The sequence below is a fragment of the Miscanthus floridulus genome, chromosome 7 (assembly GCF_019320115.1).
Source record: "Miscanthus floridulus cultivar M001 chromosome 7, ASM1932011v1, whole genome shotgun sequence".
Taxonomy (NCBI): Eukaryota; Viridiplantae; Streptophyta; class Magnoliopsida; order Poales; family Poaceae; genus Miscanthus; species Miscanthus floridulus.
Window position 1 is genome coordinate 49,347,352 of NC_089586.1, and position 24,543 is coordinate 49,371,894.

General features: G+C 43.4%; 1 protein-coding gene across 2 annotated transcripts; it reads left to right on the top strand.

Moving 5' to 3' along the window:
- The first annotated feature begins 14,892 nt into the window (after positions 1-14,892).
- On the top strand, positions 14,893-23,869 carry LOC136466969 (protein THYLAKOID RHODANESE-LIKE, chloroplastic-like). 2 transcript variants are annotated; one of them, XR_010761513.1, is made up of 11 exons: positions 14,893-15,596; positions 16,620-16,722; positions 16,815-16,880; positions 17,022-17,096; positions 17,171-17,245; positions 17,411-17,491; positions 20,760-20,900; positions 20,993-21,136; positions 21,224-21,349; positions 21,749-22,745; positions 23,200-23,869. XR_010761513.1 is itself a non-coding variant. In XM_066465511.1 (9 exons), the coding sequence occupies exons 1-9, from the start codon at positions 14,995-14,997 to the stop codon at positions 21,269-21,271; spliced, it is 1,335 nt and encodes a 444-aa protein (XP_066321608.1). In that variant the 5' UTR covers positions 14,893-14,994; the 3' UTR covers positions 21,272-21,546. The 2 variants fall into 2 exon arrangements, 1 of the variants encoding a protein (XP_066321608.1); XM_066465511.1 differs by lacking the exons at positions 21,749-22,745; positions 23,200-23,869 and having other exon boundaries at positions 21,224-21,546.
- Positions 23,870-24,543: the final 674 nt, after the last annotated feature.

Below are 24,543 nucleotides of genomic sequence, written 5' to 3' on the forward strand. Positions count from 1 at the left end.
GGTTCAAGAAAAAGTCAATGTACTTATGGCATCCATGGGAACAGGAGTAGTACCACAAGAACCTCTTCTGACTAGCTTTTGCCCATAGTTCTAGGGTCATAGCAGCTATGGATCGACCCCACTCGATAATGAAGAGGCGAATGTGCCTCATCCGGTGGACACCATCACCGAACCCATCAATGTTAGGCTTGTACATCCATTAGCAATGGACAACTAACAAGGTGGTGGTCGGCGAGGCCTGGCCTATGGGAGATGGGACCATTAATGGTCGCCCAATTCCAATGGGGTATGCCCACGTTAGCATTGATACTATACTTGATAAGAAGTATAACAAGATGCACATTGATTACCTCGCACGAGAAGACAGGCAATGCCTTGTTCAGAACAAGGGCGCTCATGTGGCCTGGTGCAAGCGCTTCATTAAGCTTGATCACTAGTTGTCTTCAGATGATGATGAGGACGATGGTGAATCTTCGCCACCCAGAGATGATCACTCACCATCTCCCAACAGAGGAGATCACACTACCTTTCCTGGTTCCTTACCATCACCCCTAAGAAGATAGAAGTCTCCTTCTGTTCCTCCTCGTACTCCATCTTCATTAGGCCCAAGAGAAGAGAAGACTCCTCCTCCTCCCTCTTTATCACCTCTAAGAAAACATAATTTTCGTCCACCTCCTCCATAATAGCCCAAAACAAGATCTAAGGCATCCTCGTAGTCACAGAAAAGGTCCTTGGATTTTGTCGCTAATGCTCCCAAAGTGGACCAACAAAAAAAGAAAAGGACGATGAGTGGTAGCGTTACAAACTTGATGAACCAACAAAAGCCAGAAGTTGTCTCCAAGGAAGACAAAGTTAGCTTCTGGAATCTATTTGCCTCATTGCCTAAGTGGAGGGTGCAGTCCGAATTCAATAGAGAAACAGAGAGTAAGCACAATTAATTTAGAGTCAAAGAAATACACCATGAAGATCAAAGGAAGATAAATAAGATTGCCGAAGACAACCCCAGATTAAGCAGGGATGATGCCGCGAACATCTATTATGATTCACTAGCATATGAGACGGCAAGACCGGTAATGTAGTTTCAAAGAGGTAATTTCTTGGTGGACGAGGAGGAGTATAAAAATTTGACAACATATATGCATGACTTGCATGATTATTAAATGGCCCAAGCACTTGACACGCGGCAGGCGGGTTTCGAATATATTATCCATCCGCCGCAGGTTTTCCATTATCCTAATGAAGTGAAGCACTTTGTCGATTGGGATTACTTGTTTCAGCTATTCTAGAGACGCAATCTCGATACACAAATGTTGATGTTGTAGACTATGTAAGTACCCTACTCGCACGATATTATAATTAACTACTCTCTCGATACACAAATAGTTAACGACTGCACATTCTCCATGAATTATGCAGGTGTATAGCAAAATATTGCTTCAAAACAAAGTATGCTCATATCTCTTTCTTGGACCCCAAGCTAGTCAATGAGAGAACATGCAAAGGCATGCATGGAAATAAAGTGGAAGATCTGATGGAGACACTAACTGCTATTTTCAAAAATTTCAAGATGAGTAGTAAAACTAAAATACTTCTAGCCTACAACTGCGAGTAAGTATTCTCTGCTCTTATTTTAATGCTTGTTTTTTGTAGTTACGATCATTCGTTAACTAGGGTTTTGTGATTGCAGCAACCATTTTGTCTTCATTGTTGTCAATATTAAAAGAAATCGTATCAAGGTGTGGGACTCGAAGAAAAAGCCACTTTCTTTGCTCAATCCCCTAGTCGAAGTGCTTAATGCGTAAGCGAACCTAATAACATATTATTTTCTAATTGCACATAGCATATTCTAATGTTGCCCCTTTTTCACACTTTATAATATGGCACAGTGTCTAGGCAAGAATGGTTGGTGGGACGAATGTCCCATTCTAGGTTGCACCAATACAATTGGAGACCCTAGACCTAGCCAGCGAGAAACAATGAATGTGGGTTCTATGTAATATGGGCAATACTTCGCTACCTCGGCGTAAAATCAGAGGTGACAAATACTTTGGTATGTATAATCCCCGTTTCATTTATATTGGTTAATTCAACAAATGATCTACTTATTTCTCTAACATTTCTGCCTTTCGAAACTGGTTTTTTGAATGATAGCGCAAGAAATTTAAACACAATAGGCTGTTAGAAATGGAGGTCATAGCACTATCATCGGAGCTAGCAGCCTTCATCGTATCAGAGTGCTTGGAAAAAATGAACATTCTCCATTACACAGTCTGTGAAGTACAAGGTGCAGTATAGGCCATAATGGCTCACCAGACTATTGTAATTTCTTTTTTATTTCAAGGGATCGAGAGCTTCATAAGTACATTTGAACTATAACCATAACATTTGTAATGTTTAATGTTGATGGACCTATCGTCTATGTAGCAAATATAAAGCGAAACCAGATTTCACCAATAAAATAAAATAAAATAAATTATAAAAATAGGAAAATACGAAAAAGAGATCACTGTCGGTTAGCACAAAACTGGTAGTGATTGTAAAGAGGGCACTGTCGGTTCATGGCATGAGCCGACAGTGTTGGTTGAGCCATCACTGTCGGCTTGAAATCCAAAACCGACAGAGTTGCTGAAGACAACACTGTTGGTTTGAGCCACCAGTCGGTAGTGATGGCTTAACCAACACAGCCGGCATGAGCCATGAACCGATAGTGATGGCTTGCTCAACACTGTCGGCTTGAGACACAAGCCGACAGTATAGGCTTGCTCAATAGTGCCACCTTGAGCCAAGAACCGACACTATTGAAGCAACCATCACTATCGGTTAGGTCTACAAACCGGCAGTGTTGTTTCAACTAGGACACTGCCGGGTGGAGCCAAAAACCGACACTGTTGCCTATAGATCAGTGTCGGTTCTAAGAAACCAATAGTGATGTCAACCCCATCACTGTTGGTATGCCACTGTCGATTCAAAATTCCGATAGTGGAGGAGTTTTTTTGAACCGACAGTGATGGCCTGATCTGGGATTGCATGAGAAGGTGACAATGAAACACTAATGTCAACACTATAGATTTTCCACTGTACTAGATCAAAATCCAGATAGTGCAAGCTGGTTTTGAGGCCACAACGATTGCTAGATTTGGGACAGTGGTTCCTATTTTGAGAAATACCATCAAAACATAGATGCAAAAATCAATCAAAATTATAGATGTATAAAGGATGCAGTGATCTATATATGTTCATAGAAGATTTAAGATTGGAGAAGGTTTTTTGTAATAAGGAGAAAAAAGGACAAAAATCAACATTCACTCGACCTAGAATGGTTGCAGATGTAGACAAAAGTACGAGTCCAGTTATGTGCTGATATTATCTTCTTATTCACTACTACAAAAAGCATTTCTAGGGGCGGCTGGTAAGCCTTTGTAGGGGTGGTTTGGCCAGCCGCCCCTACCGAACCGTCTCTACAAATCATGCATTTGTAGGGGCGGTTCCCAGGCCGCCCCTACAAATCGATTTGTAGGGGCAGCTCGTATTACCAGCCGCCCCTACAAATACCTGTTTGTAGGGGTGGTTCTATTGAACCACCCCTACAGTATGTTTTCCTGCCAAAAAAAATTCAAATTTACAATTCAAAATTGCGTTGCCGAACGTCCCACGACCAACGTTCTGAACCGTGTTCGTGTTGCCGAACGCCCCGTGACCAACGTTTCGAACCGCATTCGCGTTGCCGAACCCCCCGCGACCAGCATTCACAGTGCCGAACGCCCCGTGACCAATGTTTCGAGCCGCGTTCGCGTTGCTGAACGCCTCACGACCACGACTAGAAGCACAAGAGTATTATATAAACTACAATTACAAGTCCAATTCACAAGAATATATACAATCCATCATTAAATATACAAATTCCATACACATTGTTATCAACGTCCTAGAGCTAGCCTTTCAGTCTCACGAAGGTGTTGGTACTGAGGATTTGTACCTAAGTTAGACTCTCGGTCATGGTAGGCGCCTCTGACGTGTACAATCTAGTCTAATATGAAGTTGCATGCCTCTAACGTGTACAATCTGTCTCAAGGATCTCCCCTGCTAGGCCCGACCTCCGTTATCACACTAGCATGCCTTATCTAGGATATAGATTTTCTTTTCTATCCCCTCATTTCCTCTTAGGCTTGGTAGTCATAGGTTGTGTCTTGAGGTTGTGGAGCAGAGGCATCGTGATCCGTCTCTGTGGCTGTTGCCTTTGCTCTCCTTTCCTCTACTCCGTCTTGTCCAGCGATATGTTGCGGATGTCAACGTCGTCTTTTCTGAGTTTTAGGAGGGACCTATATATACGATAGGTCAAAGTGTTAGCAGAGGTAACACAACCAAAGCTTTAGCAAAATTTACAAGCTAAGGCTTTTTCCCTACCTCCTCGTTCGGGTCAAAATCCTTGTCCAAATCTTCCTCCATTGGCCTCCTTCTGGCTTCACATGGGAAAGGATCCTCGGGACTTACATATCCCTCTTTTGAGTCCTCATCATCATTATCCTCTTCTTCTTCGCCTTCAGCAGCCTCTCCTGCTATTCCTTCTGCTCCCCCTTCCTCCTCGTCACACAGCTCCTAAGTAAGCATCACTTCTAGATTCTTTTCTACCTTGTTATCGAACTGCTCCTGAGTAAGCTAGTCCTCTAGTGCTTGCTCCTCATAGGTTGGCTGCTCATCATGCTCGGGGCATCGAGCTGCACTGTCTGGTGTCCATGCGACATTATTTCGCGCTTTGTTCTAATAGATGCAAGAAAGTGTGCTTTAGGTACGTGAGAAGGTATAAGAAATCAAAAAGGTCTATAAACCAAAGTAGTCCTATAAAACAACAATATATAAAAAAACGAGAAGTAACAGTAGTAGAGGCCTCAGAAATATGTCAATCATCATCTGATCTTGAACTTGGAGCATCAAGGCATCATAACAGAGAAGAGAGGAGAAGGTAATGTAGGAGCGGCTGCTAATGATGCCAAGTTTCTCATAAGTTCTTGATCATCAGCTCATATTCCATATAATGTATGGACTTAGACAATTTCATCATCGACAAAACAAAGGAGAGGAGAGGGGAGATTTGGCAAAAAAAAAAGCAACAGCTGCTTAACAAACATAGAGAGGAAAAGGTGTAAAAATAAGTAGCTGCTGCTTTCCAAACATAGAGGATAGGAAAATTAGCCAAAAAACAGTTGACTGCTGCCACATAGTTGGAAGACCCCTGCAAATCAAAATTTGGTAACTTAGATAGCCAGCTAGTAGTAGTAGGAGAGTAGCTAGCAACAAGTAGAGTAGCTAGCAGTCAGCTAGTACCAGAGTAGTTTCTAAGAGTATAGGGAAGAGGGCAGAGCAGCAGCCAACACTAGAGTAGTAGTAGAACAGTAGTAGGACAGTAGTATAGAAGTAGCAGCCAGCAGTGTAGTTAAGAGCAGCAGCCAATGTGTTCCAGGAAATAAAGCCATTAATAAGAACAATGTGATAGAATACAAGCATCAGTAGTACCATGTTGACAATGTGATAGGAAATAAAGCTAATTTGTTGACAATTTAAATGAGCAATGGAGGAAATAGGATTTATTAACTTGCAAGAAGACTCACTCTGCATATATGTGATAGGAAATAAAGCCATCTAAGTTTCATGCTGGAATTAATAATACAGCAAGCAAGCAACTTCTTAGTAATATAGCTCGAGCATAGAAATTCTTAATAATACAGCAGCAAGCAACTTCTCTCTTAATAATACAGCAGCATGCAATTTTTATTTTGATCACAATGGCAGGGCCTGAGCAATATTTTCTAAGTAAGCAGCAGGCTAATCAGTTCACCAGACTAAGCAGTTGTCAAGCATGCAATGAGCATTTACACAAAATAAGCACACAAGCTGATGACTGCATTGCCCACTATTTCACTGTCATATCTAAACAAGCTCAAGCAACAATGCACATATCTAAAAGTAGTGGGCATTTCTAAAAACAGTGAGCCTTCTTGCAAGTTGCACTAACTGACTCAAGTTGCACTAACTGACAGTTTAAATGAGCAATGGAGACCACAAAGATGAAAATTTTGACAACAGTCCCCATGTTAAAAGTTTTTTTAAGGGGTAAAGGATGACAAATTGACAACAGAGAGATGAGCCATGCATGTTTGAACGAAGAAAGAAAACATGTAATAAACTGACCCGTGGTTTCCGCCCAGCATTACACTCACTATATAATACTATATATGCTGTTTTAATTTAGAATCATGAGATGATGCATTCCAAAATGCATGAGTCATATAGACATCACATATATAAAAATCTAGATCTCAGTTTCAAGAAAAAGCCCACTGGTATCTCCATTACATGTATATAACATAAAAGCTTCAGAGGGGACAGTAACGCAAGCAATTTGCTCTTTCCAATGAAGAAAGCTTCAATCTTGCGACAAGGGACGCTATGGGCAGAGGGAAGTGAGGTGGCAGCCAAGTGGGGAGGTGGACAGGTTAGCTAATAGTGTTTGTGGGATTAAGGTTTTTACATTCCTTTGTTTTGAAATCACTATGGTCAGAGTTGTCCTTTCTTTTCTTTAGAACAAAGATGGAATCACTGTAGCAAAGAGTAGAATATGATACTGTAAGTGCAGTCATCTCTTGTTTTTTCTCATCCACTATTTTGCTGAGTGCAGGGAACTGGCAATTTAACAATTGCTCTCCTACTAGGATGGAGTGAAGGGAAGTGACATACTGTGCAGGGAAGTGACACCCCCCATGTAAGTTCCAATGTGAGGTTGATGCTTATGTATCAAATAGTGGCCTTCAAAAAGCTCCTTGACCAGCAGTATCATTTATACCTTGCAGGAATCTGATGTCTTCTATGCCTCCTACTGCTCTTGGCTCAAACTCTAACACATGTAAGATTCACCTACTTTTCTTCTATTTTACCTAGCATTTCTATGCAGTGATGCGCTCTTGTATGGATCAAATTGTGGCCTTCTAATGATGCTATAGACCTATGTCATTGATTTCATCCATCTCAAACCCCTTCCTATCTTCTTGGACCTATTCTAATCCCAAGTTATTATATATGTCATATCATGATACAACAGAGAGAGGCTAAGCACAGCAGGGAAGCAATATCTCACCAAGACATTAATTGAGTTAACAAAATAGGCGGCATACATGACAATGCAGCGAATGTGCTTATAATTAAGCACATTCACGGGATAGTAGACCAACTATAGTTAACCAGCTAGAGTTGCCCGGAATCGACGACACATACGTAGCAGCTAGTCGTATGGTTGTGCCACATCGACATGAATGCTCCAACAAACCACAGCACGACGCACTCAAGAATAATTTATATGTTTCCGCTCACTCTCACACACAGACACAGACACACGTGAATAGGTGTAGTAGGCTAAATTACTAGCAGCAGCAGTTATGACAGACCTTTACTTAGCAGCCACAATAGATAATATCAAAATTCTTTTTCTTGGTATACACTCCAGAAGTCCTTTAGTGTTTATGATAAAAAAAATCCAAATTCAAGTTTTGGCATTGTTTGTCTAATTAACTGGAAGCTGGAACAGAAATTGAGAAACATAGCTTGGTTTCCTATGTTTGACTGGGTTAGTGGCAGGACTTTAGAAATTTCATCTATGGGTTTACTTACAGTTGCATTTCAGGTCAGTGCTTTCCCATTTCCCTTTGTTGATTTCAGACACTTCAAAATTAACACATGAGGGGTTGTTGCTAGGGTATTGATATCAAGGAAATGATAGTTGGTATAGACAAAATCAATGATAGTTTTCAGCAACTTGGTAGTGCCAGTCAGACAGTCAGGTTTCCGCCCAGCAACTTGGTAAGGTAGCGTTCATACCATCACGAAATAATTATCAAGGTAGCATTCATCCCATCCCGAATTATCAAGGTAGCATTCATCTCAGTTAAGTCTAGTAAACAAAATCCCCAAATAGCACAACCTACAAACGTGCATTTGGATGAACAAAGGTGGACGGGATTTACATACAGATGAAAAACACACAACCAAGACTGGGGATGGAGGGTAAAATCCCATCGGCCCGCGTGCGGGGGCAGACGCACATGGGAGGGGAAAGGGAAACAGAGGCGGCGCGGTCTCACCGGGGCAGAAGGTCGGTGATGGTGTGCCTCCATTGTAGGCATAGCCCCACCTTCCTTCTCCTCCACGACGTCCCAGCGTCGGCCCGGCACTCCCTCTCCTCCGTCGGTGGAGGTGCGCGAAGGCCGCCCGCCGGTGGAAACCCTAGGGCGGGGAGGAGTAGGCGCGCGGGTGCGGGGAGGGGCGCGCGGGTGCGGAGATGGGGCACGTAGGTACGGGGAAGGGCCGCGGGCTAGCGTCGGGACAGGTCCGGGAGGCGGCGTCGGTGGAGCAGCCTGACGGTGTCAGAGGAGAAGAGAGCGTCCAACAACAGACAACACCCGTGCGCCCTTGGATTTATAGTCGGGATGATTTGTAGGGGCGGTTCTTGATCCAGCCGCCCCTACATTGTAGGGGCGGTTAACAATTGTAGTCAAAACAATATAGAAAACAAAAAAACAAAAATTAAAAATTTGAATTTTAAAACTTCGACTACAATTTTATGACATTAAATGAAATAAAACGAAAATGTTGTAAACATAAAAGTTGTATAACTCATCAACATGTACAACTTTTATTTTGGTCATCTTGTCATGTGACTTTGTTTGAACGATTCAAATTTTGAAATTCAAACATTTTAACTTGAAACAATATTTTGAAAGAGTAAATGATTTCAGATGAAAAACTCATGAATATCAAAGTTGTAGAACTCATCAATATGTACAACTTTTATTTTGATCATATTTTCATTTGACCAAATTTGAACAAATGAAATTTTGAATTTCAATAATTGGCAACTTCAAACAAGATTTTAAAACCTTAAATGAGTTCAATAATAAAAGTCGTGAACATAAAAGTTATTGAACTCATCACTATCTACAACTTTTATTTTGGTCACTTCTTCATATGACAAAGTATTAGTAAACATTGTTCATAAATTCATATATGACTCATAGTTTCCTGAACTATACGAGAAACATGTTGATTTATGAACAATGTTTAATATCACTTTGTCAGATGAAGAAATGATCAAAATAAAAATTGTAGATCTTAATGAGTTATACAACTTTGATATTCATCACTTTTTCAGCTGAAATCATTTAATGGTTGAAAATCTCGTTCGAACTTATTCATTTTTTTTAAATTTGAAAATTTAAAGTGTTCAAACTTTGTCAAATGAAGAGAATGATCAAATCAACACACTAACTTGATAGGGCAAGATTTTAGAAAATTTTAGGAAAAAAATCATCATATTTGGAGTTAGTATGAGAGAGAAAGACTAGTTATAAATTTTACCCAGAGATTAAAAAGTAAAAGCACAACTGTTCATGATGATCAATGATGAACAAGTGTGATTTCTCTTTTTAATCTATGGCAGAAACTTGTAACTAGTTTTTCTTCCACATACTAACTCCAAATGTGATGGTTTTTTTTCCTAAAATTTTCTAAAATCATGCTCTATCATTTTAGTTAGTCATCTATCTTTGTCACTAATTTTGAACAATTCAAATTTTAAATTTTAGAAAATGACAGCTTCAAACCTGATTTTCAAACACTAAATGATTTCAGCTGTAAAGGTGATGAATATAAAAGTTGTATAACTCATCAAGATCTCCTACTTTTATTTTAGTCATTTCTTCATTTCATAAAGTGTTAAGTGATTTCATAAAGTTTTAGTAGTAATAGAGTGGATATTCAAATAGAGTCATCTGAATGTTGTAAAGGGTAGTCTCACACACATGCATAAATGTAGTCTCACACACATACAAAAATATATAGTCTTACACATGTACATAAATATATAGTCTCATACGCATCCATAAATGAAGTTTTACAAACACACACTTACATAAACACTCCACGTTCAACAACAAGCTAGCCCGCTGTAACGACTTTCCCCTTGACACCTTTTCGTTCCTATGGCAATATGTCTTTGGGGAGGTTCTTTTCTACAATAATAATCTTCTTAGGAAAGTCTGTTAATAGTGGCATCTCATCATAGTTATTGTAAGCTTCAACATCGTCCACGCTATCAAATCCAATAATGTGTTGTTTCCCGGAGGCAACCACGTGCTTTGTCTTCTTCTTCGGGGGGAGGTTACTTTGTGGGTCAGACATATAGAAAACTTGTGCGACACGTGAAGCGAGCACCCAAGGGTCATCTTGGTAGCCTAGATTCTCGAGGTCCAGTACTCTCAATCCGATCTCATTCAGTTGGTGTTGTTTGATCCAGCGGCATCGAAACAGGGCCACCGTTATATCCCTTCCATAGTCAAGTTCCCATATCTCTTCAATGATGCCAAAGTATTGGATCTTTTGCCCCAATCCATCGAGAGCCTCTATTCGAAAGCCGCTGTTTTGATTCACATATTTACTATCCTTTGCGTGGGTATAGTACGTATACCCATTGATGTCATAAGCATTCCAAGATGTCACTTGTCTCGATGGCCCCTCCGCTAACCTACTGATGGTAATAGAGTCTATGGTTTCTCCAGGCGGTATGTTTTGGTCCTTCAACCATGTAGTTAGTCGTTGCTTGTGTTGTTTCATGACCCAATCATTCGAACAGCTATTTCTCTCCGCCATAATGATAGCCAAGTGTTCATCAATGTACGGTTGCATCAGTTGTGTACTCTGCAAGACACTGTAATGCGCCCGACTCACCTCTTTGTAATCATGGTCGACGAACACTTTTCTACCACTGGTGCCCTTCCTAGCCAGCCTACCCTTATGATGAGAATCGTGTTTACCAATCCCTTTCTATACTTTTAGGTACTCTTGACAGCACTCGATGACTTCTTCAGTACTGTAACCCTCTATCATGGAGCCCTCTGGGTATGCTCGATTATGCACTGTATCGACTTAGAACCAACGTGAACCGCTCGTAGGACCACATTTCATGCAAGTAGCAAGGGCCCAGCGTCTATATCTGATGAACCATGTGAATCATGAGATGTTGCATTATATCAAAAAAAAGCAAGGAGGTAAACACATCTCCAGTTGATTTTGTGTCTCCACCACAAATTCATGTAGGTCACTCAGCTCTTGCTTGCCAATCGTCTTCTGTGAGATCTTCGAAAAGAAGTAGCACATGCGGGTGATGGCCATTTTCAAGTACTCTGGCTTTATAGCCCTGATTGCAATAGGTAGAAACACTGTCAGTATCACATGGCAATTGTGAGCCTTGCAGTGTGTTATTGACAAGTCCTTCATCGACACTAGCTTCTTCACATTTGCTAAAAACTCAGTCGGGACTTTAACCCCCCTCAGGAAAGTGCATATAGCTCTCTTCTTGTTTGGTGTTAGGTTGAAGCACACCGCAGGTAGAGTGTATTTTCCATTAGCCTCAGGTATCGGGTGAAGCTGTGGCATCACATTTAGCTGCACCATGTCTTTCCATGCTTTCAGACCATCCTTTGACTTGCCTGTGTCCATCAAGGCAGCAATGAGACTCTCAAAGACATTCTTCTGCACGTGCATAGCATCAATGGCGTGGGGGACCTCCAAGTCTGGCCAATAAGGCAGATACTGAAAGAAGATCGATTGTTTCTTGAAAGGTACTCCTTCGACATGAGGTGTGCTTTTATCTCTGTTCGTCCCATCCGGATTCTTCTTTCCTCCATTATGACGTCTCTCCGAAGAGGGTTCAATCTCCGGGGCGTTGTCATAAAATCTAAAGAACAATTTGTTACGGTACTTGTGACTTGTCTTTAAAAAGTGTCGGTTTCTTAGGTAAACTATCTTCTTGGATGCATCCAGGTACACCCATGTAGTACCATCCAAGCAAACCAAGCATCCCGTCTTTCCTTTGATCTATCCAGACAAAGCAAACAGCGCGGGGTAATCATTGGTAGTAACAAATATTATTGCTCTACATATGAAGTCCTCTTTCGGAACGTATCGTACATCTGCTCCCCATGCCTCCATAGACTCTCCATTTCTTGCATCAAAGGCTCGAGGAACATGTCTATATCAATGCCTGGTTGTTTAGGGCTAGAAATAAGAATAGTCTAGGCACCCGAGCACGCCAATGTAGGGGCGGCTCCATCACCAGCCGCACCTACAAAAAATTCAAACCGTTGCTAAAAATCATTTTTTACGTAGTGATTGTTTCGCTTTAATTTTCCTTTTGAATCTGAAATTCTGCATGATGAGCACAGATCATTGCATCATTTATCCATTATATTTTTCATTCATGTTTCATGCACATTTTGGTTGTTGAAATGGGAGTAAGAGCATGCGATAGCTTGGCAGCACAGGATACACTCTCTCCATCAAATACAATATGTTACATTCACCTATATAGAGGCAGTACTTAGTTTAAACAAGTTAATATTGAAAGTTTTGCTTTGCTAATGGAAGGGCTAGTGCACGGACGTCCAGACGGATAGCGCGTCCGGACAGCTCCCGAACCTCCTCTGTCACGTGCTTGCAGAAATAAAGGCTCACTCGCCCATGTTGCGGGGATCACCCGAGCCTGCTCTGCTTTGACGCGCCCGCATGCACACATAGCAGCATCAGCACCAGCAGGTGGCATGCACATAGCACCAGCAAATAGCACAGTGACCCACACACAACAACAACATACTTTTGAAGCATGCAGTGACCCACGGCGACCCACATCCGCATGCACACATAGCAGCAGCACCAGCAGGCGGCATGGTCACGCGCCTGCATATATGCATGTCGCATCAAGCGGTGTAGTGACCCACGCAGCAGCAAGCAGTATACTTTTGAAACATACGATGACCCATGGTGACCCATGTAGCAGCAGTAGCGCCACACAATTGCACCATGTGCTCTTCCAAGATCTACTTTTCAAACATTCAAATAAAAAATTTGTAATAAACCTCTGAAACACATGAAACATGTGCTTGAAACATACGTATATAGCCATAGCAACATATGCAATATCCATATCTACTTTTGCAACATCTATATAAAACACTTGCAACATAAGTCCAAAACACTCGAAACATACGTTTATAGCCATTGCAACATATGCAACGTCCACATGAAAACACTTGAAACATAGTCCAAAACACCTAAAACACTTGAAATATAGTCTTGCAACATGCGTATATTGTCATTGCAACTTATGCAACATCTCAGATATACTTTTGCAACATCTAGATGAAACACATGAAACATAAGTCTGAAACACGACGTTGCTGGTGGCCACGACCTACATGATGGGGAGAACTGCGGTAGTCAGCAGGCTCGGGTCAGGGCGATGTCGCTCCACGCGCTCGCGCCCGTTGGCGTGGCCTGTCGCTCCTGCGATTCTCCCGTGCATGCTCGCGGCCCAGGCTCGCGCCCAATGGTGTGGCCTACTGTTGCTACTCCAACGCCGCTGCTCGCCTGGCCGTAATCATTCAGTGTTGTCCGCTCGTGGGAGATGGGGCGTGGCGCGGCTGGTGTTGGGGGAAGGCGCCCCCGGCAGGACCCTCGCCTAACACTTGGCCTCTCTCGACCTTGTGCTGCCACTTCACCTGCGTGCTAGCACCTTCACCGTCAGAGGTTTCCTTCCCATTTCCTCTTTCAGGTACTTGCGGAGAGACCGAGTCGGAGGTAACAGAAGATGTGGAGAACCCAAAGGCAGCAGAAGGACGGGGAACCCTTGCCTGGTGCGGCGAAGGTTGGAAGCAGAGCTAATTGTAAGGCCGGCGGCGACGCCGTTAGGGTTTGGAGTAGTTGGCTAAGAGTACAGGGATTTACGCTTGTTCCCTCGGGTGTTGTATTGGCATAGCAAGCCATCGAATAACCCTTGTGTAATTTCACTAGGCCCCATGGGTGTGGCCTATAAATACATGGGGTAATGTTGTTTGTACAGAGTTAACTTGGCAATTTAATAAGCAATTAATCCGTATTTATTCTTACGCTTCCCCTCGAGATACCCTGGCTAGCATTTCACCGCTTCACTGTGGGAAACCCTCGGCCTCCTCCAGCCTAGTCCCTAGCGAGGGTGGGAGGCTAGGAGTGACCCCACAACCGACGATGGGGTAGGGCGCGGTGGGGGAAGGGCACAATGCGGCGGGGAGACGGGCGCGTGGTGGGGGAAGGGGGCTGACGGATGAACGGTCACATCGCGGCTCGCCCACACGGCGCAGTCCGGCTCGGTGGCTAGCGCAAGGCCCAAGCGGGGGTGCGGGGCAGCAGCTGGCGGGGGCTCGACCTCGGCGCTCCGGGCGACAACATTCACGGTCGAAGTCGGAGGCGGAATCTTACGTTGTAGCCCCAGGATGGACGAGTCACTCCGAATGAATGGACGAGGAATGGGGATTTTTTGGTTTTTAGGAGATGGAGCCTAGTCCTATGCAGATCTGAGAGCCACGTCCGGACACGGGTCACGTCACGGATGCCCGTGCCATGTCATTATGGTTTGCTGAAGACGCCAATGGATGCTAGGCCGGCTACTCAAGCACTCCTATCTCCGCCGGTTTTTTTTTAGTTGCCGAAGACCGAACAGTCTGTGGATCGTGTAGAGCGCCAAACGCCCATGGCCACGACATAACGGCGAGCAGCCGAGCAGGACACGCCACGGTACTCAGCCTAGTAGTAATGGTTGTGACTAATAAAAGCCTTCCTTTATAAAAAAAAAACACCTAGCATCGCTGTTTTTTCCATAAAAAAAGCGCCGGATGAGAGCTCCATCTCAGCCACGAGAAATTTCCAGCCTCTCCGGCTCTGATCTCTTTATCCACGTGGCGCCCTCCCACTGGCCAGCTCACCACCACGGTACCACCTGTCCACCTCCTCATCCGGTCATCCCCCCGCGGTGCGGCCCCCCCTCGGCCCCTCCCTGTGCCAGTGCCTCGTCGCTCCGTAAACCCCGCGCCTCCGTCTCCCCAACGCTCGCCGGAGGCCGCCGCCCGCCACCGTTATGCCATGGCCGTCATCCTCTCCTCCGCGGCGCCAACGACACTGACTACTACTCCCGCGCGACCCCGGAGGCAGCCGAGGAGCGGCCTCCGCGGGGGCCTCGCGGCGCGCCTCTCCGGCGCGCTCGGCCTCGCGCACGCGGGCGCCGGCGCCGCACTCGCCGCGCCGCTCTCCTACGAGGATGCGCTTCGCCTCTCGTCCGACTCCGGCGGTGACGGGGCCGGGTTCGCGCTCCCGGACCTCAACCTCGACCTCGACGGGCTCGTCGACTTCGTCAACGAGAACCCTCTCGTCGTCGCGGCAGGCGTCGCGGCCGTCGCGCTGCCGCTGCTCCTCGCGCAGGTTCTCGGCGGCGGCGGCAGCTCCAAGCCATACGCCGTCGTGTCCGCCAGGGCGGCCTACCAGCGGCTGCTCGAGGAGCCCGACGCGCAGCTCGTCGACATCAGGCCGCTCAAGGATGCACGGGAGGCCGGCACGCCTGATCTCAAGGAGGCCAAGAAGAAGGCGGCTGCCGTGCCGTACAACGGGGAGGACAAGAACGGATTCTTGAAGAAGCTGACACTGAGGTTCAAGGACCCGGAGAACACCACGCTGGTCATCCTTGACAAGTGAGAACCTCAGATCCTGGTTAACAACTGCAATGTGCTTGGCCGTTCTGTGTAGATACTTCTAACTGGTCCCCAGTTGGATTCATTAATTCCCTATCACAATTTAAGGAACCAATTTTGCAGCATTTCATTCAAAACAGCATGCCAAGGAATAGCTACGGTGTTAAATCCTCAGCATCGTCACTTCTGATTAGTCTAAGGTAATGAGTCCATAAGGGCGTACCCAGTGTAGAGAGCTCCCGCTCTGTGCGGGGTCTGGGGAAGGGTGTTAGTGGCAAGCCTTACCCTTGCCTGTGCAATGCGAGGAGACCGCGACTCGAACCCGGGACCTTCCGGTCACATGCAGTAAGACTCTACCGCTTACACCAGGCCCGCCCTTCATGGTAATGAGTCCATATCGATTTTAAAGAACCAATTCTGCAGAGTAGGTACTTGCACTCTTGGCGTGTCAAAATTTCAAAAGTTAAATTAACTTGAAATTTGGTCTGTTTTCACTTCTTTTTGGGGATCAAAGATTGTCGTCACAAATCCTCCTAATTATGAAAATTTTGACTGTCACGGAATCAGCAGATAGTTGATTTTTCTTAACCATTATAAAATTATTTTGCTGATAGAGCAATGCAAAAGAAAGTTATTAGTGAAAACCAGAAATGATGCTTCAAACCTGGAAAGATGAACAGTTCTCATGTACAGAGTACTTCGCAAATGTAGTAAGTATTCTAGATATGACTTGAACAAACTGATTTGTTGGATTGGGATTATAGCAAGTAAATAGTTACTGCAGTTGTATATCACTTAAAGAGTGGACATGTGAATTACATGGAGAGTTAATAATTAGATACCTGTCCTTGAAAAGACCAGCGAGGTGTTATATTCAGAATTTGTGATACCTCTGTCTCAAGAAGAAGACTGAGCTTGTATTTTCATATTAAATTGTGAGTACTTGTTGGCTTGTCATTCTTCCATCACTAGTATAGTGTCACGATATTTTCTGAACATTTATATGAATATTGTGGAAGTCAGATTTGATGGGAACTCTGGACTAGTTGCTGAGCTTGTCACAGCCAATGGTTACAAAGCTGCTTTTGCGGTGAAGGATGGTGCAGAAGGAAGCCGAGGATGGAAGGTATTTGATGCTTTAGGTGGCTTGTGTTTGCTGCTGTATGACATCTTTATCCACTCAACAAAGTTTCACCATTTGCTAGTGTCCCACTGCAGAGCAGTAACCTTCCCTGGAAGGCTCCTGCAAAAGGATTCAGTTTTGATTTGGGCGAGCTATTTGGGGTAAGTTATCATCTTGACCTTTTTTTTTCTTTACTCTGTTTGAAATTATATTTGTACAAATTATAAGGTTTCAATGCATTGATTTTGGTAACTTTTATTTCTGTGACTGTTGAATGCTGAATCTACTAAGTAAACTTACAGGACGGTTCAGATGGTTTGCCTGTGACAATTGGTCTCGCTGCAGCTACTGGTTTGGGAGTACTTGCCTACACAGAGGTAAGTCTTGGAGTGTCTCTTTTCTTCAGGTGTTGCTTTGTTTCCTTACACATCATGTGTGATCTATCCTGCAGATTGAGACTTTGCTACAGTTTTTGGGGTCAGCTGCTGTTGTTCAGCTAGTGGTAACCAAGCTCTTGTATGCCGAGGTATATATTTATTTCCTCTCTTCTTGTTCAGCTTACTTCCCCAGCCAGACTTCAGTGGATCTGTTCTTAAAGCTAAGTCAGGGGATGTTCTTCCTCCCTGATTGAGGTTTGAATAGAAGATTACTTTCAATCATGAAACCTTACATCTATTTATTATGCTCACAGGATCGACAGAAGACACTTAAACAGATCGATGAGCTCTTGAACAAGAAGGTTGCTCCAAAGGAGCTTGTTGACGAAATAAAGGTAGCTAGCCATCATCTTGAGCAGTTATTGTTAAATATTGAAATGCTATATTGTTCACATCGATCCATGTTCACTTCTCCAAGAGTGTATGGCTATGCATAAAAGAGTTATCTGAAGATTGCTAGTACCATTTTTTGTGGATTATGTACTCTTATGGTCGAATGACTTTATAGTAATTAGAATTTGAAGTGACTATCAGTGGCCTTGTTTAGATTGGGGTTAGGAATCAGTATTTGGCACTGTAGCACTTTCGTTTGTATTTGACAATTATTGTCCAATCATGGCCTAACTAGGCTCAAAAGATTCGTCTCATAATTTACAATCAAACTGTGTAATTAGTTATTTTTTTATCTACATTTAATACTCCATGCATGTGTCCAAAGATTTGATGTGATGGAGAGAGAGTGAAAAAACTTGTAATCTAAACAAGGCCTGTGCTGCAGACCGTGGTTGCCTGTTGATAGATTTGAAATGCATGGCCACTGGGTTACACTGAACACTTGTGGCTGCATATCTAGTTATATCCAGCACCGCTATAGTCCCTTTCTCAGATAGGAATTTTTATTGATGATTTGCACTAATTTTGCTTAATGTTGTGTTTAGACCCATGGCATTTGTTTCATTGTTAAAAATCTTTTATCTCACCGCTTTGTTCGAAGAGAAAATCCATGTTTTTCCTAAAGTACAAGAAAATAATGATCACTTAAATTTGTCAATACTTTGGAGCTTTCTTACAAACAAAGTAAAACCTATTCAAAGGTTCCTTTATTTCGAGCTATGTGATATTTTGTAATATATTGTTTGGCCAAATGTGATGTATCACTATTGGTACTGAGCAATATGTATATGGTGTAACTAAAATGGTCTTTATATGGCATTGAACATTTTTCCATATAATAATTTGTAATCTTTCCATGAATTGTTTTCCTATATGTAGTATTAATAATTGGCAGTGCTCCTAGACACTGCGCATAGAGAAGATGTGCAAAAGGCTATTAAGGAAAAGGAGTGCTATAAGCGCTTGTATCATGACAGGTATGCAGACAACATAGAGAAGTACAAGGTGGCAAAGAAGGCTGCAAAACGAGCGGTGAGTGAGGCAAAGGGGCAAGTCTATGAGGACCTTTACCAACGTTTGAGTATGAATGAAGGAGAGAATGACATTTATAGGATGGCTAGGGCTCGTGATAGGAATAAAGGAACTTCAACCAAGTCAAGTGCATAAAGGATGAGAGGGAGCAACTCTTGGTGAAGAAGAATGAGATCAGACATAGATGGCAAGAGTATTTTGATAAATTGTTCAATGGTGAGAACGAGAACACCACTGTTCAGTTGGACGACTCGTTTAATGACACTAATAGGCGCTTTGTGTGGAGGATTCAAGAATCGAAGATCAAAGAAGCCTTGAAAAGGATGAAAGGTGGCAAAGCGGGCGCTGATGGTATCCCAATCAAGGTGTGGAGATGTCTGGGGGATATAGCTGTAGTATGGCTAACCAAGATGTTCAACAATATCTTTCGATCGAATAAGATGCCTGAGGAGTGGAGAAGAAGCATATTGGTACCAATCTATAAGAACAAGGGAGATATCTAAAGTTGTACTAATTATCGGGGAATTAAGTTGATGAGCTATACTATGAAGCTATAGGAGAGAGTCATCGAGCAGTGCCTGCGAGGAACGACACAGATATCAATAAACCAATTTAGTTTCATGCCCGGAAGGTCAACCACAGAAGCAATCTTCTTAATAAAACAAGTTATGGAGTGGTTTAGAGAGCAGAAGAAGGATCTCGACATGGTTTTCATTGACTTATAGAAGGCTTATGACAAGATATCAAGAAATGTTATGTGGTGGGCTTTGGATAAACATAAAGTCCCATCAAAGTAAGTGACCCTCATTAAGGATATGTACAACAATGTTGTGACTAGTGTTTGAACAAACAAAGGTAACATATATTACTTCTCGATTAAAATTAGACTTCATCAAGGGTCAGCCTTAAGCCCGTATCTCTTTGCCTTGGTAATGGACGAGGTTACCAGGAACATACAAGGGGATATCCCTTGGTGTATGTTGTTTGCTGATGATATAGTGTTAGTGGATGAAAGTCAGGCGGTAGTAAATAGGAAACTAGAGTTATGGCGGTAGACCATTGAGTCTAAATGTTTTAGATTAAGCAGAACTAAAACCGAGTACATGAGATGTGACTTTGGCGGAGCTGCACAGGAGGAGGGAGATGTGAGTTTGGAAGGTCAAGTAATGCCTAAGAAGGATACCTTTCGGTATCTGGGATCAATGCTATAGAGGGATGGAGATATTGATGTGGACATTAGCCTATAGAATCAAAGCAGGGTGGATCAAGTGGCGACAAGTTTCTGGCATTCTCTGTGATAAGAGGGTATTACAAAAGCTAAAAAGCAAGTTTTATAGAACGACGATTAGACCGGCTATGTTGTATGGAGCAGAATGTTGGCCTACAAAGATTCGCCATGTTCAACAACTAAGTGTTGCAGAAATGTGTATGTTGCGATAGATTTGTGGTCATACAAGAATGGACCGAGTTCGGAACGATGATATATGTGATCGTCTAGGGGTAGCACCAATTGAAGAAAAGTTTGTCCAACATCGGTTGAGGTGGTTTGGCCATGTTTAAAGGAGACCTTCAGCGGCACCAGTGCATTGTGGAGTCCTAAGCCAAGCTAATAGTATGAGGAGAGGTAGAGGAAGATCAAAACTGACATGGGGAGGCAATAAAAAGAGATTTGAAAGCTTAGAATATACCTCAAGATCTATGTTTGAATAGGAGTGCTTAGAAAACAACTATTGAAGTGCCTGGATCGTGACTTGGGGCTCTTGGTGGGTTTTAACTCTAGCCTACCCCAATTTGCTTGGGACTGAAAGGCTATGTTGTTGTTGTTGCTGCTGCTGCTCCTAGACACTACAGATACATTTCTTGTGAAATTACTAAAATATTGCCAGGAAACTCCAGTGGCAATGGAACTGTTACTGGTGAAATTCAATTAGAATTTACCCTGTCCGTTTGACTTATAAGCCGTACTTTTTCAGCCATCGAACAATATTTCTCTCACAACAAATCAGCCAACGGTACTTTCAGTCATGGCTTATCAGCAAAACGAACAGACCATTATTGTTTCTGAAGTGCCTTCCTTCCGGAGTTGAGCCAGCCAACATTGTTTTCCATAGAAAACGGTTTTTGAATATGTCATGCCAAATATTTATTGTTTACAAAATTCCTTTGTTCCATCTACAGGAAATTGGGCAGGCTCTACTACCTTTACCTGGTGATGCTAAAAGCCAACCAGCACCAGCAACAGCGACTCCAGTTGCCGCCACACCAACAAAAGCTGCTCCTGCTGCTGCCACACCAACACCTCTTTCACCTTATGCAAATGTCAGTGTAAACCTGATACTTTATAGCCATTGCACAAGTGAGCCTGAATGCCCATGCCATGCTCATTACTCTGCAATTGGAATTCCATGCAGTACTCAGATCTCAAACCGCCGTCACCCCCTGGCAGCACTGTGACTGAAGGCCCAGTAGCGGTCAATTCTGCACCTGTAGCAGACGCTAGCACGGAATCATCTCCTCCTTTTACTACCCCCAGACCTCAGTCACCTTACCCTAATGTGAGTGTAAACTGAAACTTCTTAGCCATCTGTGTAAAAACACCATTTGCATTAAGCTATGCTCATCATTCTTCGATCTGTGTGCAGTATCCAGATTTCAAACCACTTTCCTCGCCTTCGCCGTCACCACCTTAATTAGGCAAGAGTACAAGAAACCGGGTCTAGAGGATATTAAGAAGGAGTTGTTCATATGGAGCCGGCATCTCACCAAAGGTGTATGTTGTACTATGAGCCTGACAGTGTGTCTATTAGTCACTGTGGCAAGTTTTCTGCAGCAGTAAATGTATATGATGTAATTTCCAGTGATCATCAATGTGCTCTGATTTTTCTTTTTGTTGTCTTATTTTTGATACATGTAAATGTCGAATTACTAGTCGTGAGAAATGAGAGTTCGAGCCTATAGAGCTTGATATGTTTGACCAAAGTAAATGTGTTTTCAAAAAACAGTAAAGTCGAGTGCTTACTTGTTATATCTTCTATAAAAAGCTCACTTAGTGTGGGGATGGTTTTCTGTAAGGATCTTCTATGCAATAATTTAGTCCGCATTACTGTGCTAGATATTGTAATGCACAGATAGCCTTCTGCTTTATTTTATGAGAATTTTTACTACAGTTGCAGGAAAATGAACGGCTCACAAGGAGCGATCTAATGGAAAGGTAGAGGCACTAATTGGAGAGGCACCAGGAGGCACCGGTGCGTATTAAACGGTGGGACTATAGGCACCATGCGTTTACTAAAATGGTGGGATCAGCACTGGAAAAAAAGGTGCGATAATTTTATTTTTAATTTTTTATAGTGTTTTGAGTAGTATTAGTATAGGGATGATTGAAGTAGTATAATCTGTATGTGATAATTTTATTTTTGAATTTTTTTGTGTAAGTAAGGGTAGAATGGTAAATCTATAATAGAAAAAATAATATTTTGAGTAGTATAAGGATGATTGAAGTAGTATAGTTCTATTTTCAAAAAAAAAAATTATGTAATTATGGGTAGGAATGTAGATGGTAAATCTATAATAGAAAAATAGTGTTTTGAGTAGCACAGGGATGATTGAAGTAGCAAGTTTGTTTGTGATAACTCTATTTTTGAATTTTTTGTGTAAGTAAGTAGGTAGAGTGATAAATCTATAATAGAAAAAAAATATTTGAGTAGTATAGGGATGATTGAAGTAGCATGACTCTCAGTCTCTCCGATCTTGGTTCTCTCTGTGCTGCGGCGGCCGGCGGTGTTGAGGACGAGGGCGGCGGCGGTTCTGTGAAGGCGAGGGCAGGGCTGCGGTGGCCAGGGCACGCGATCCCTCCTCACCCGTTCCCCGCGAACGGCGGCACCGTGTAGATCCAGCGAAGGCGATGGAGGAGGCGAGATCCGGGTTGGACCCCTCCTCCCCGACCCCTCTTCCAACGTCGTCATGCATGTCGAGCTCCGCAGCGGCGCCGTCGGGTGTGGGGAGGCGCCTGTGCTGCCCTCAGTCACGGCCGAGGACCAACCCGCAGCGCCCGACGCCGCAGGACGGGCGTGCGCCGCGCTCGCCGACGCCCCTGCGGCGCCTCTCGGTGCGCTGCTCCAGGATGTTGCCAGTGTACTACTCCCAGTACACGCCTTCGCCTCGGTGAGGAATCCGCAGCTTCTCGTCCTGACTCACCAAGTAAAATTTGCCTTCCGTTGCGCGGTGGATTGAAGTGTTTGATCATTGATACGTAGGGAACATAGGAACGTGATTCGAGTTAAGAAGTCTAGGTTGTTTACAAATCTGAATTTGTCGAACGTGCTGTACCCGATATTGATGGTTCAGTTTAATGTCTAGAAATGGATGTATATGGCTTTTGGGCGCTGAACTACTGAAGTGATTTTGGATGCAAATGAGGGATACACAGCAAATCAAAGCAATTAAAGTTCTTGATAGACTAAATGGTCCGTACTCCTGCAAGCTGTAAATTGCTAGAGTTCTCATTTTAAAGTTGTTTCAATATGTTGAACCTGTTAGCTATTTGTCATCCGAACTGTACGACCTTCTTCCAATGCTTGAACTAAGTTAACATGTTTCTATTCTTTATTGGTTTCAGAAATGAGAGTGACCCCTGTGCTCTTTGAGCAACCAGTTCACAGAAACCGGATTGGGACGATCTCCGAGATGTTAACTCTGTGGCCACGGAGAAATACAAATTCGCTGTTGTTGCTGATGAAAGCTGTTGGAGTTTACTTGATGCTCAGAAAATAATAAATGGGAATCTTGCCCATGTTATTATTAACATCAGGCTCGGAAAGGGTTCTTGGGGCCCTTGAAATAATTGATGCTGCAGAAAAGCCAATGTTGCTCTCTAACATATATGAAGAAGGTATAGAGTTACTATAAGATTTTTCACGAGAGCTAAGTAATGTTGGTGTCGGTGTTTGATGACCATAACTTGTCACGGGGTTACTCGGGACGATGGTTGGTGGGTTTCGGCGTATGCAGAACTTGACGGAAAACGTAGAGACAATAATTTATATTGATTCGGTCCGCCAGAATAGCGTCCTACATCTAGTATGGGGTGAATAGTATATTACTCCCTGTGCTTCGGGTTTAGACCGTTGGGTCTGTTCCTCTATCGATCTAGGGAGCCCTGTCCTTCTTTATATAGTGCAGGGGATATGATTCCTAATCGGTTACAATGTAAGAGTCCTAGTACGATTACAGGGTAGTAATGTAACTAGGATTACATGTGGGAAATTCCTAGTCGGACTAGATCTTCTCCCTTCCTTGCGGGGTACCCGGAGACTATGTCCCACAAGCCTCCAAGCTTTGTATGGTTGATCTTGGGAAGCCTTCTTGTTTCTCGAGGTCTTGTCAAGTAGAAACAAGCTTCGTCTGAGTGCTTTCTAAGAGAATCCATGTGGTGTTTCTGGAAATCATCGAGTGGTGTGCATTTTTCGAAAAATTGTAGTCACTGAGTGTAGCCTCCGAGCCTCTTGTTGTTTGAACAAAGAATTGGAGGGTCTTGTCTGTAATTCCTTATCGAAGAAATTTGAATGCATCCTCTGAGGATAAATATCCCGAAGCTACCGAGCCTACAATCCGACACTTGGTAGTCGATTATAGGATCTTGTAGACGTCCTCAAGTGTGCAGCCGAGTAACCTCCTAGGACAATAGTCAGTGACTGCTTGCCGCCGAGTGGTTGAAAGCTTGTGAATTTGATCTTCCATCCTTAAATCTAAGCCCCCGAGCGTAGTTGGAGTGAAGCCGAGTAGGCCGTGATAATGGCCAAGCCCCCGGGCTTAGTGTCGACTAAGTAGTGGAGGTGAAGAAGCCTGTGAAGTAGTGGCCGAGTAAAGCAGCACGGAGTGCGTGCCTCACCCAACGAAGTAATGGGCAGCCCGCGGAGGCGTGTACCTTACCCAGCAGCATGGTCCAGATCTGGTCCTCTGC

Bases quoted from the DNA above. Each gene is read 5' to 3' on its own strand.
- LOC136466969 (XM_066465511.1), top strand. From the start codon at position 14,995: ATGGCCGTCATCCTCTCCTCCGCGGCGCCAACGACACTGACTACTACT. The intron at 17,246-17,410 runs GTATATATTTAT...TTATGCTCACAG, and splicing joins CCAAGCTCTTGTATGCCGAG to GATCGACAGAAGACACTTAA. The intron at 17,492-20,759 runs GTAGCTAGCCAT...TTCCATCTACAG, and splicing joins AGCTTGTTGACGAAATAAAG to GAAATTGGGCAGGCTCTACT.